We start from the raw sequence: 14,174 nt of genomic DNA on the forward strand, positions 1-14,174 counted from the left end.
GCACCACTTTGTTTTCATTCCTTTTTTCTTTCATATGCATTTTTTTTTGTATTGATTAAACGCAAATAATATAATGTGCCTCTATCCGTTGTATTATTACCAGCACTGGACAAAATGTATTGCAGTGAATTCCAAATTTTAATAATGAACTATGTGAAGTCCTTTTTGTCTTACCTGAATCTCTCACCATTTAGCTTCATTGAATGTCCTGAGCTCTAGTATTAGGGGAGGGAAAAAATCAATTGCTATCCGGTTTCTCTATACTATGGGTAATTAATTATATATACCTCTGTTGTATTTTTTCCTCTGCATCCCAGTCTAAGCTAAAAAGCCCCAAATATTATGACATAGTAAGTGTTTTCCAAGGGGTGACTGCCTTGGACTCTTTCCTGTTGTCATATGACAACTGAACTCCTTTTGTAAAGAAGAACATTTCAACTCTGTGGCTGCTGTATTTTTATTTATTACTATTGAAATAATAGTAATAGTTGCAAGCAATGCAATCTCATGGTAGTGTTCAGACACAAAGTGATTTAAATACTTAGTATTGGGAAAGGAAGTCTTCCCTAGATCTGACCATGGTAACACATTCCCTGATTACATAACTGCCTTTGGGAACTGTATAGAAACTTCAGCAGGTCAAAAAAGCTGTGACTAGACTGCTACCGGGTTGGTTTTAGGGAGATATCACTCCCTTATTGAAACAGCTTAACTGCCTACTGGTTAGCTTCTGGGCAGAATTTGGAAACCTATAAAGTCCCATATAGCTCAGGTCCAGACTATCAGAAAGCTCCTGGAATCCCATATGAACCTACATTTATGAGAGTGCTTTTTTTCTACCCCATCTTTCTACCAGACTTGCTTGGTGAGGACATGAGAGAGCCTTCTCAGCAGCTGTCTCTAGGCTATGGAATGTCTTCCCATGGGAAGCTTGATTAACTCTTGTTTGCTGTCTTTTCACCAGCAGACAAAGACCATCTGGTTTAAATAGGCCATCATCCTTAACTGATCTGGATTGAGGGACATGCAGTTATTTGTGCTTTTTTGAATATGTAATATTATTTCATATTTTTAACTCTGTTTTACATTAATCTTGTAAAAGTAGTTTTCAATCGATGTGTTCATACTTAAATATATATATACTACCTACGGTTTTAGATGCTTTAATGTATACATAAGCCACTCCCAGTCTCATTCAGAAAATAATTAGGAAGCACTTGCAGACCGTAAGAGCTGTTTGTTCAACAATGAAACTCACTGCCTTGGAGTGTGATGGAAGCTCCTTCTTTTAAGGCTTTTAAACAGAGGCTGGATGGCCATCTGTTGGGAGTCCTTTGTATTTTTCCTGCATGGCAGGGGGTTGGACTGGATGTCCCATGTGCTTACTTCCGAATCTTATTTTAAGTAGGAGCAACAGCAATCAGCTGCAGCTTTTGCAGTCTTCTAAGGAAAGCCGCATACAAAAAGCAATGTAGTTGCCCAATAAAAGACAGCTATTGGAGCTTGAGTTACTGTTGTCCGGTTATCCTGGAACAGGAATGGCCTTAGCTTGTCTTAAGCACTGCTCACCACTGGAACTTGCCTTGTGGATTTGAATGGAAGGATTAATTGAAAGTTGTCAGCCAGCAATATATCAAAGGGTACTATTGCCTACCTATGCCCTGAAGAATCAGGTTTATAGTTAAGGGATTCCACTCACCATTCTAGAGCACATGTGATGGCAAAAGACATGTTTTATCAGTTGAGGATGATCTATACCTACTTCAGCCTTGTCAAGAGTTTTCATCTCAGAGTGGGAATTTTGTAGCCTTTCAAATATTGTTGAATATTTGCCTTTTTGGAGATATTTCAATATTTGATGGTCTTGGAACTTCAGCTAATTCATGGTTAATGGGAAATAGCCCAGTTTCTTACATTACGCCATTTGTATTTTGTCATCTGGACTGGGAATTCAAAGTGCTGGATTTAACTTTTAAAATCCTAAATGTCTTGGTAGCCAGTTACCTGAAGAAGTGTCTCTCCCCATTTTAGTATTACCCCCTGGAGTCACCAACCAGATCTTGCCAAATATGGTGCACTGGAGCCCTCAAGATAAGTTTGTTTGATTGTTTCCCAGTGACAATTACATTTATAGAAAATCTGCACAGAAGGGGAAGAAAAAATGACTTTCTTCTTTCTCTGGTATGAGCAGAACACTGTTAAGCAAGTTTGGACCAGAGATTGTCAAATTAGTAAAAAGTGCCAATATTGCACTTAGGCTGGGGGGGAAACATTTTAAAAGCACTTAAAATTCATCACATTTACTTATATTGATAACACTTATGTTATTTTTATGGTCACATTTAAAGTTATGGAGTTATATTAAAACATTGCTGGAATGAAGGTTTAAAAAATCATGTGCATGGTTTTTTCATTCCCAGATCCCTGATTTGAGTTTGGGAAAGAAGGAAACATTGCATGTTTTTTTAAAAAACGTCATTAGCTAATTCTTGGAAACATAACTGCATAGGAATCAAAATCCAAGCACTATTAGCCTAAAGAGGATAAAACAGCAAAGATGGGCTTGTAAACTTCTAATGGGGTTTACTTTTTATAACATCCCAACCATTATTCTATTTCCATCAATTTTGAAGCAGAACATAAGGAGTATCAACTTCCTGGATTTTTGTAGTACAGGTTTCATTTTTAAAAGCTTTCCTCCTGTCACGATAATAGTATTAAAAATGGCAGATGTGAAGAAAGAGAAGAAACATTTTGGCTAACATCCAGACTATAACCTCACCATGCCAGCAATTTTCCCTGAGTGAGCCTGGGCCCATTAAAATAATGGAACACATTAATAGAACAAAACATTAACGGACAGATAACTTTTGCTTCATCCAATGCAAAGAAGGCTTGCTATGCGCTCTTCCCTGCACATACACACATATGGATTGCAAGCACGGCTATGTTCATAATACCATATGCTGATGTAAATAAAGTCAGTGGGTTGTTTCATGAACCCGTAAGGCTACTATGTCATTCTCTATTGGTGTTGTGCCAGGGAAGAAATAATGACTTTTCTTTAACAGCCCAATGGCAAAGATATGACCATAGATTTCATCCCCAACTATCTGTATTTTTCATCCAAGAGATTTATCTCCCTCCCTATGTCAGCTATTCCTGGAATCGTATTTAATGATTCCTCAACAGTTAAAGTGGTGTCGAAGCGCATTAACTGTGTAATGTAGATAACCCCTATAATATATTGGAACTGAAGCCAAGCATATTTAGAGGTGTCAAACAAGTAAAAAGTAATTATCAATACATACACAGTTATAGAATGGAGAACAAGCATTGTTGTAGAACTAAACATTTCATAGAAAAGCTCCAGGTAGAACTTGTAAATGCCACCCAGGAAAGGGTCATCTTCTCTTATTGGGGTTTATCTACCACTTAAATATATGGGCACTTCCTTGAATTTAAACTTGTATCTGCTTCAATAGGGTACAGTGGTTTGAGTGTTGGAGTAGACTTCCAGAAGACACTCAGCTATGGAAACGGATTGATTGACCTTGGGCATGTAACACTCTATTTAGAGGAAGGTAGTGACAAACTTCCTCTGAACGAATCTTGCCAAAAAACATGAGACAGTAGCCATACGTCAGAGTTGAATTAAACAACACACCCATTGAACAGGAACAGATTATTCTGAGTTAGGTGTATGTGTATGCATCTGTAATCCTTTGAGCAAGATCCTTTTGAGCAAAACTGCAGGGTAATAAATGTATTCCACTTCTATTTACTTTCTGAACTTGTTAATAAAAAAAAACCAAGAGTGTCCACAGCAACTCCTTTTATGCTACAAAGATCAGAAGAATGGGGAGACAATTTTTTTATCCTGAGATAATTAAGTTCTATTTCCTTCAAATGAAGGTAAGTGTTTTCCTGTTCCACACAATAAAGGATAAATTAACACAATTATTTCAGTCTGGCTTGCTTGTACAAACATACTTTTGGCTCCACCTTCTTTTGATGTTATTGATGGAGAGTCAATGTACTTCCTGATCTCATCTAGCACAGTAAGTGATTCTGAGGATAGCGCTGATCAGAGGGGATGAGTCAAGTGTCTGAGTCATTCTGTCTCTTGGCAAAATCCCTGGAACACAGGGAAATTACAAGGTGAGTAGTAGGGGGGCTTTCTAAAATACACACTGCATTGTGGCAAAATTTTTCAAAGTATTATTAGTCTAGATTCTTAACATTCATTCTTTCATGAATATAATAGTCTTCCCCTAAAGGGTTTTCATGAAAAAGATTTGGCCGAATCAGATCATGTCTTTGGAATATTTGAACTGGAAATTGATTTCGAATGTAACCTGTTGATATCGCTGATTAATTTAGTAAAGCAACATTTTAACATATATATCTGTATTTTTTGCAAAGTAGTAAAAAGACTCTGGGGACAAACATCTTTATTGATTTAGAATCAGAATAATAATTATAAATTTGGAAGAGATTACAAGGGCTATCCAGTCCAACTCTGTCATGTAGAACACACAATAAAAGCAATCCCAACTAATAGGCATCCTTCCGAATGTGGAGGAAGTGGTCAGTCCTTAATTAAACAAACAAAAACAAAAAACCTGTGATATGGTCACCATAAGTTAGAAATGACTTGAAGGCACAAAACTATAATAAAGCACCACCATATTCGGTATCCTTCAGCTTAAATATAAAGCTGATTCTCACATGCATTTGTCATTTTTTTCTACTTGAATACTGTTAGTAAAGCTATCGGAACTGTACCACCATTCCTTCATGCATTCATCCATCCTTCCGTTCTCTCCTTCTTCCTCCCTTCTTTTCCTCCTTTTGGTATTTAATATTCCAATTTACAAAATCAGTGACGAGCCTTATGACTCTTTTATATCACTAGCAAAAGCTAGACTTGCTACTGAACATCAGTTCATGTTTTCTCAGGAAAGGATATTTTATGCTGTTTTAAAATCTATTCATTTGCAGCAGTGTTTTGGGAATTAACTTCATAACAGACTGCATTCTCCAAACTCTAGTTTCTAGTCCAGCTGAGCAATGCTGTACTTTGAAATACAGATTAAGCAACATTGACTGATATTAGAAATTATTTGGCAACACGTCTTAACTGATTGGAAAAACTAATAAAAATGACAGACCTATGTTAAGACAGTGGTTCTCAACCAGTGGGCCCCCAGATGTTTTGGCCTTCAACTCCCAGAAATCCTAACAGCTGGTAAACTGGCTGGGATTTCTGGGAGTTATAGGCCAAAACACCCAAGAACCCACAGATTGAGAACCACTATTAAGAGATAGCAATTCAGTGATCACTTACTGTTGTGTGAATCCTTTAAGTAGATGACAACAGGAGCCCAAGCTAGTTAAATGTTCTGACAATTTTCCCTTCAAATCAAATATTATGTTTGCACTAAACCACAAAGCACAATCCTTAAAAATAAATACATTCACAGTTCTAATCTTTCCCTGATTTACAATCACCTAAAAGAATAACAAAACTATTCCTGAAGTATGTCAGCTGCCCATAAAAAAATTGTCACGAAAGGTGATATATTCAATGGAAGTAGGCTTGTAGGAAGGCACTCATTGTAGAAGTCAAAGAGTCAACGAATCCCGCTGGAGTTGTGATTTGAGCCTAGAGATCATATAAGACTTCTTAGAAGATGAAGATGCAGCTAGAACAGCCTTTGTTGACATCCAGATTCAGGACTATATTGGTATTTCGATACCGAATCATACTTGTTCCAAGACAATCTTTTGGCAAGATGATTGTTTGGGGGGGAGGGGGGGAGGAGGGGATTGGAACCATTTTTTAAAGCAGTGTGGTGCATCTTCTGGGGGTCCTTGAACTTGTTATATGTGCAAGCAATAGGTAAACTTCTTCGTGAAAAAGGAGGTCCTCAATTGTGGGGCAAACTTACTTGGACAATTTGTGATCTCAACCATGCATGTCTTCATATTTCAACTGCACCAGCAAGTGTCTTTCTGTTATAATTGACAGCGCGACAAGAGGTGGTAATCCGTTGCAGTGCCACTTTATGCGCTTTCATCTGAAGTGCCACAGCAACCTTATAGTCTTCCTCAGAGGGCCTATTAAGGTAAGGGGTCTTCTTATCTGCGACCGTACCTTGGGAAGTCTGACTTGGCCACGGTAGTCCACGCTCTGGTTACATCCCGTCTTGACTACTGCAACGCTCTCTCCGTGGGGTTGCCTTTGAAGACAGCCCGGAAGCTCCAATTAGTCCAACGGGCGGCAGCCATGATACTAACAGGAGCGGGGCGCAGAGAGCATACAACTCCTCTGCTGCACCAGCTCCACTGGCTGCCGATCTGCTACCGGGCTCAATTCAAAGTGCTGGCGTTGGCCTTTAAAGCCCTAAACGGTTCTGGCCCAACTTATCTATCCGAACGTATCTCAACCTATCAGCCCACCAGGACCCTAAGATCTTCTGGGGAGTCCCTGCTCTCTATCCTGCCGGCTTCACAAGTGCGGCTGGCGGGAACGAGAGACAGGGCCTTCTCTGTGGTGGCCCCTCGGCTTTGGAACACCCTCCCCATAGAGGTAAGATCAGCCCCCTCGCTGATGGTGTTTCGGAAAAGATTGAAGACATGGATGTTTAAACAAGCATTCGGTTAATCCGTTGCAACGAATTATGATGACTAAAGGACTGGTAATCATGGACGATGAATTTGGATTGCGACTCCAGTTACGAGATGCATTGGATGGTTATTGGTGGCCCAATAATTTGTATTGTATATGTGTTTTATGCTTTTAAACTGAATATTGTTGTTTTTTAAGTGTTGTAAACCGCAATGAGTCGCCGATTTAGGCTGAGATATTAGCGGTATACAAGCGCATAAATAAATAAATAAATAAATAAATAATCCCATAGGAATGGTTGATATACTCCTCTCTCCATTAATATTGCATAGTGAAATATCTAGCACAGTGGTTCTCAACCTGTGGGTCCCCAGATGTTTTGGCCTTTAACTCCCAGAAATCCTAACAGCTGGTAAACTGGCTGGGATTTCTGGGAGTTGTAGTCCCAAACACCTGGGGAACCACTGATCTAGTACATCTGGTCAATGTAAGAAAATTTTCTTTCTCTGGCATCCAACTTCTTAGCCTCCTTATCCATGGGTATAGAGAGGGTCTCCTGGAAGGCCCTGGATGGGGTTGTGTTAACTATGACTTGAGTTGGACTCTAGATGTCAGCTACAAAAAATACAATATTGTATAATGTCTTTTCTTGGACATGGGAAGAATCAATCATGGTATCATACAAGAGCTGTGTATAACCTGCAGAAGGCAAGGCAACATAGGTATGGAGTAAGAACAAGTGTGTGAACCCTCTGAAAGCCTGGATGATTTATCTGTGTTTTGGCCATCCAGCCTATCTAATCAACAAATGATTACTGTGAGTGGATGAAGCAGGGTCAATTTCACCAAAAAGCATGGACAAAGATCTCTGCGCTAGCTTGTTTAGATTGTTAATAGCAGTTTGGAAGAGCCAAGAACAGGAGACGATTGGTTAAAGATTCCACCACGCCTGGCAGATTATGAAACCAGGGAGATATTCTGCATTCTCTATTTAGTTTTTTTTAAAATCATGCAATTGTTAATTTAATAAATTGTGTTTATGTCATCTAAGGGCCAAAATAAACATGAACTAAGTGGCTAATTGCAACATTCATACCTGCTTCCAACAGATAGGAGTTCTTTCTCCCACCCTAGACATTCCACAGATATATAAACCTCACCTGCCTAGTTTCCAACAGACCTTCTGAGGATGCCTGCTATAGATGTGGGTGAAACATCAGGAGAGAATGCTTTTGGAACATGGTGATACAGCCCGGAAAACTCACAGCAACCCAATGAACTAAGTGAACTGCAATCCATTACACAATGAAGGAACAAAGAAAACTGCTCGCAACACTTCTGTGTATCATGTGAATTTGAAATGACCATAACAGTCTATGGAAAGCAAAGTTAATTTAATGATCACTCCTGTATATTCTAGGCAAAAAGAATGTGTGAAATTACTGTCAAGATATATTTCATGTGTCAGGTGTTTTGTAAACTAAGATAAAACAGAGTTTGGAAGAACAGTTTATAGAAAACAATCATTTAATTCTTTTGAAGTTTACATATAAAGAGAAAAGTAGTATACTTTAAAATGAACATTGAGCACTAACACAAGGTTGTAAATATAAAATCTGATGCCATGTTTCTAAACATGAATCCTGAGTAAAACACATTTATAAGTAGCTAAAAGAATAAAGTCCCTTAATTATTTAAACAGTGAGATGGCTTTTTATGTTCTATTACAGAACAGCAAGAAAAAAGGCAACTGGTGTACATTTAGCAAACTAGTCTGGATACCCACTGCAAACCTGAACATTTTCAGAAAAATAAAATGGCAGGTTATGCATCACAGTAAAAAGCATCAAACTGATGCATACAGGATTCAATTTTAACCACAAAACCCAGAAATAAGCTATTCTGGTTGCAGTCATGAAATGGTTAAATCAACCCAAAATAATTGTATTAAGAAAACTGTTAATAAACTTGTGAATTCTATCGGCAATTTTGCAATAGGCAAGGCAATTTTTAGATTCACATTAAAAATAAAATACATATTCCAAAACATTTTAAAGACTTAATATGCTGTTAGAAACAAAATGTTTTGATAACTTTGGTAACTGATGCTACTGAATTTGACGTCAAAATACCACTTTGATAATAATCAGCTATTTTCAGCAAGGCAGCAAAACAAGGCAATTGAAGACCAAATTGGGCACAACATCCTTGCATAAGGTGAAAGTGCAAAGGAGCAGGATGCTGCTAGAGAAATAGTTGTCTTTTCACAGTATTCCAATCTGTCATAGTCCTGTCAACTATCTCAATCTAAAGACTGTATACTGTCTGGATTGGTGATATTTACCATACTGAGTTCTTAAAAAGTGTTCTCTTCCCCCTGATGGTGTTCCTCTTCTTCATCGGCTTCCTCAATAACCTGAATTTCATCTGATTGACCTAAGGATGTATTCTCTGCCTGTTTACTCTCTTCTGATTTATTTAGTTCTTCTTCTTCTTCAACTATCTTCTTCCATATCTTGTGATTTTCATTCAAATGGTGTATTAGTTGACAAAATATCCGCCGTCTTTTTCTTCTTTGTAGCTCTGCAAAATGGAAGAAAAACTCAGTTTCGAAAATCTAGGCCTAAACAAATATGAAACTTTTTTCTATTTAGAAAAGCAATACAATAATAAAAGTATGAAACAGTAAACAGTAAACACGTACTATATGGAACTGGTTTTAACATTGCTTTTTAAAAGGCTTTGGAAGTAATAGCTAAATAACATTGCTCATTTTGAACGAGGATTATGTTGTTACTTTTTCAAATTCCAACATTAACCTTAACTGGTTCAAATACCATTATTTCTGGAGTAGCTGCAGGTATCATTTCCACCACTCAAGGCCAAGCTCCCTCTTCCTTTCTAGAGTGAGCAGCTGCCCTAAGTCTGTGGCTAATTTCCCACAAACACAACATGTGCAAGTGTTTGGGAGTCTACTTTTAGATTTCAGAAGGGGCTGGGAGGGAGGGAGGTGAACAATGCAGGGGTTCCTTGCAACCTAAATAAGAAGGGAATTGCTACTCCTGAAAGCTTCCAGCAGTAGGAATTCACCTTTTGTGCCAGAATCTGAAAAATCTTGAGAGGACAAAGGCAACAAAACAAAATATGTGAGGTGCTTATACAGGCTCAGAGCCATGTTTTGCCAACTCTGTTTTGATAATAAGATATTCCTTATGAGATACATGGCTTCTCTGCAAGGCTAATAGTACTCCAGAAAGCATAACAGTAGGTGGAATTTGGGGGAATGCTACAGAGAAATAGCATTACTGTAGGGCACTACTGCTGGAACTTGAAAGGACAGTAATCCTTACTTTATAATTCATTTTACAGGCATTCCTCAAGTTACGAACAAGGTAGGTTCTGTAGGTTTGTTCTTAAGTTGAATACAGGTACATTTTAAAAATGTAATTCTAGCTATACATATGTACGCATTGGATAGCTTGTATGCTAAATACTTCTGAATTTTTTCCCCCAACTCTCCAAGCTACTATAGGCTCTACATAGCTCAGAGATCCTTCTTGCTAAACACAAACTTTGTCAGATGAACTGGCCTTATCCAGCATAACCCCCTTCTGCCAGATGATCGCAGTGATCAGCCAGCAGAGGGATATATTGGAAGAGCTGCTCTATTGGTTGATATGAACTTGTAGAAGAGCTAAGAAGGGAGGGGAGCATGGAAGGAGCCATATTTCATCAGAATCAAACTTCCACATCCCAATAAATAAATATTTGTTTTATCAACACTGCTTTATGTCTTTTGTTTCTAACACTAGCACAATAAACCACTTTGGAACCTTTGCAATATATAAATAGTATAAAAATGTCACAAAAAGGGAAAATAAACAATTATTTCTATGAGTATGTAAATCAAAATGCAGAATTTAAACTTCTGCATGCTATTTCAAATAAGCATTTAATCTTACTTGTGCCAAAGTCATCAATTTCGTCGTCTTCACTATCCAATTCTTCTGCATCATATTCATCAGAACTTTCATTATAATCTTTTTCATCAATCCACTGGCCAGGAAGCAACCCAGCTGCATCGTAGGAATTACAGAGGGGACCAACAATATGAGTAATAAAAGATTCTTGTAATTTTGCAAGCTGAGGAGAATGTCGATCCATAAAAGGGCTTATGGGTAATCCCAAACTTGCCTCTTCATCTCCCTGAAAGGTCATCAGAATATGACATTTAGATTTGACTAGATACTCGTGTTATGTTTTGTAAGGCTAGCATATAAAACAAAAACCAATAACCAACATTTTAAGAAAGAAGTACAGAACAAAAAAACATATTACTATTTCTAGTTTTATATAATTTCATCAAGAACACACAGCAGGCATCTCCTTTAAGACTCCACTGCAGCCCCTATACTTTCCTAATACTTATGATGGAGTATCAGAAGCTAACTGATTACTGATGGGCTTAATATGTTGTATGAGGGTTCAGATGCTATGGTCTAAACTGGTAGAAAATGATAGGTATGGTGCACTGAAAAATATGTTGTGAAAGTCTTGAACTTTAAAATTTAAATGAATAACCAATATTAGATCAAAAATAAAACTGACTGAAAACCAGCATCCACAACCTCTATATTCAAGAGCTGCAACATCTTCCATTGAGAAGTCTCTCTGGGATATGAGTGGCACATTTACTGAATTATTTTAGCTGATGGGACAATACTGTCTATATGCTGTAAATAAAAATCTTTCGTAACAGTAGAAAAGCTGAGCAAACTATTTATGGACATTCCTGGCAGTCCTTTAAAAGTCCACACAGCATTTCTACTCCTCACAGAGACTTTTTTTTACAGCATACAGAAATCATTACTCCATCAGCTAAAATAATTTAGCACATGTGTCACTCATATTCCAGAGAGACCTTTCAGTGGAAGATACTGTAGGTATTGTAGAATATCAAGGTCGCGAAAATCTATATTCCATATCATTCTGTTAGTGGTTCTAAAATATTTCATGTAGAGTACTGAATTTTTCAATTAAAGATTTTGACAACATGCAACTTTCAATGTACAATAGTTATCACCACACAACGTGAGTTCAGAATAACATTAGGAGATATAAAGGGTGGAGTATAAAGGGGTATAAATATGAAACAAAGCTATCCAGAACAAAGTATCTATTCCTGAAAAGTACATAAAAACAGGTTTTAATGGGTTTTAAAAGTCAAACAATTTTGTAAGGATGCAGTTTTAAATTGGTATGCAGAATCTTCCTCAAACTCTGACTTGATATCCCCAATACCATGGCATGCTTGGTATTTGGTGAATAGGTATTCAATCCCACATTATCCCTCATGTGCAATGTTCTGTCACTGAAGTACACGTTTCCCCCCTTGTGGGAAAGTTTGATTCCACATCCCCACTATAATGAGCCCTCCTCCACAAATAATTTGTTTCCCTTTTATCTCACCCGAGTTTTTAACCAATTTTAATTAGTTCTTTTAACCATTACACATAGCCCGCCCATTGTCACTGTGTTTGTATTTATTGTAATTTTATATTGTTGTATAATCATATGTCTTATGTAATTATGTTGTTTATTGGTTGCGTTTTCGGTTTGCATTCGGTCGTTCTTTATCGTAATTGTTGTTTGGGCTTGGCCCCATGTAAGCCGCTCCGAGTCCCCATTGGGGAGATGGTGGCAGGGTACAAATAAAGTTGGTTATTATTATTATTATTATTATTATTATTATTATTATTATTATGCTTAGGAGAACACCTTGGTGATTGCCAAGTGGATGCTCTTACTGCTTCCACATTTTCTGGTATTCTAATGGTCCTAGGTGTGCCAGGGATTTTCTTTTCAGTGTGGATACAGTTGCCCGAAGATTACAAATCCATAGCAAAATAATTTTCCTATCTGGTATAGATGCATTTTGACTGTGCATGGAGCTCTCTGCATCATTATCACAGAATGGCTGTTCTCTTAATAGGCTTGAACAATAAAGCCCCAATGTTCACCAGTCCACGTCATGATAGGTACTAAAAATGGCAGAGCCTAACCTGCTCCAGCAAAGGATCACCGCCTTGTTGTGGCGCTGGAGCTTGAGCACCTCAATGATGTCATGAGCGAAACCGTGAAGGGCCACCCAAGACGGGACGGTCGTGGCAGAGAGGTCAGACCAAGCGTGATCCCTGGGGAAGGCAACGGCAAACCACCCCAGTATCCTTGCCAAGAAAACTAAATGGACCAGTACAGCCAGAGATATATCGCTATGCCATTGGAAGATGGGACTCCCAGGTCAGAAGATGGCCAAAATGCTACTGGGGAGGAGCAGAGGATAAGTTCAACTAGCCCCAGATGTGATGATGCAGCTAGCTCAAAGCCGAAAGGAAGGCTAGCGGCCGACGGTACTGGAGGTGAACGACGAATCCGATGCTCTAAAGATCAACACACCATAGGAACCTGGAATGTAAGATCTATGAGCCAGGGCAAATTGGATGTTGTTATTGGTGAGATGTCAAGACTAAAGATAGACATTCTGGGGGTCAGCGAACTGAAATGGACTGGAATGGGCCACTTCACATCAGATGACCACCAGATCTACTACTGCGGACAAGAGGAACATCGAAGAAATGGAGTAGCCTTCATAATTAATAAGAAATTCGCTAAAGCAGTGCTTGGATACAACCCAAAAAATGACAGAATGATCTCAATTCGAGTGCAAGGAAAGCCTTTCAACATCACAGTGATCCAAATATACGCCCCAACCACAGCTGCTGAAAAAGCAGAAGCAGATCAGTTCTATGAGGATCTGCAGGACCTACTGGATAATACACCAAAAAGAGACATTATTTTCATTACAGGAGACTGGAATGCCAAGGTGGGACGTCAAATGACAACTGGGATCACAGGCAAGCATGGTCTGGGAGAACAAAATGAAGCGGGACGCAGGCTGATAGAATTTTGCCAGGAAAACTCTCTTCCAACACTCTCTTCCAACAACCTAAAAGACGGCTTTACACATGGACTTCACCAGATGGTCAGCACCGAAATCAGATTGACTACATCCTTTGCAACCAAAGGTGGCAGACATCCATCCAGTCGGTGAAAACAAGACCTGGGGCTGACTGTAGCTCAGATCATGAAGTTCTTATTGCACAATTTAAAATAAAACTAAAGAGATCAGGGAAAATACACAGACCAGTTAGATATGATCTCACTAACATTCCTAGTGAATATACAGTGGAAGTGAAGAACAGATTTGAAGGACTAGATTTAGTAAACAGAGTCCCAGAAGAACTATGGACGGAAGTCTACGACATTGTTCAGGAGGTGGCAACAAAGTACGTCCCAAAGAAAAAGAAAACGAAGAAGGCAAAATGGTTGTCTGCTGAGACACTGAAGTAGCTCAAGAAAGGAGGAAAGCAAAAGGAAACAGTGATAAGGGGAGATATGCCCAGTTAAATGTGCAATTCCAGAGGTTAGCCAGAAGAGATAAGGAACTATTTTTAAATAAGCAATGCATGGAAGTGGAAGA

The 14,174-nt window shown here is 38.5% G+C and overlaps 1 protein-coding gene across 1 annotated transcript in view; it reads right to left on the reverse strand.

Moving 5' to 3' along the window:
* Positions 1-8,143: 8,143 nt before the first annotated feature.
* The window catches only part of PDE3B (phosphodiesterase 3B), a 66,091-nt gene continuing 60,060 nt past the window's right edge, over positions 8,144-14,174 (reverse strand). The window contains exons 15-16 of the mRNA XM_060767514.2: positions 10,597-10,840; positions 8,144-9,217 (exon numbers count right to left, since the gene is read on the reverse strand). Coding sequence (XP_060623497.2) covers positions 8,991-9,217; positions 10,597-10,840 — 471 coding nt within the window. The 3' untranslated portion in view covers positions 8,144-8,990. The remainder of the gene's footprint in view (positions 9,218-10,596; positions 10,841-14,174) is intronic.

Source organism: Anolis sagrei, chromosome 1 (assembly GCF_037176765.1).
Source record: "Anolis sagrei isolate rAnoSag1 chromosome 1, rAnoSag1.mat, whole genome shotgun sequence".
NCBI classification, from domain to species: Eukaryota; Metazoa; Chordata; class Lepidosauria; order Squamata; family Dactyloidae; genus Anolis; species Anolis sagrei.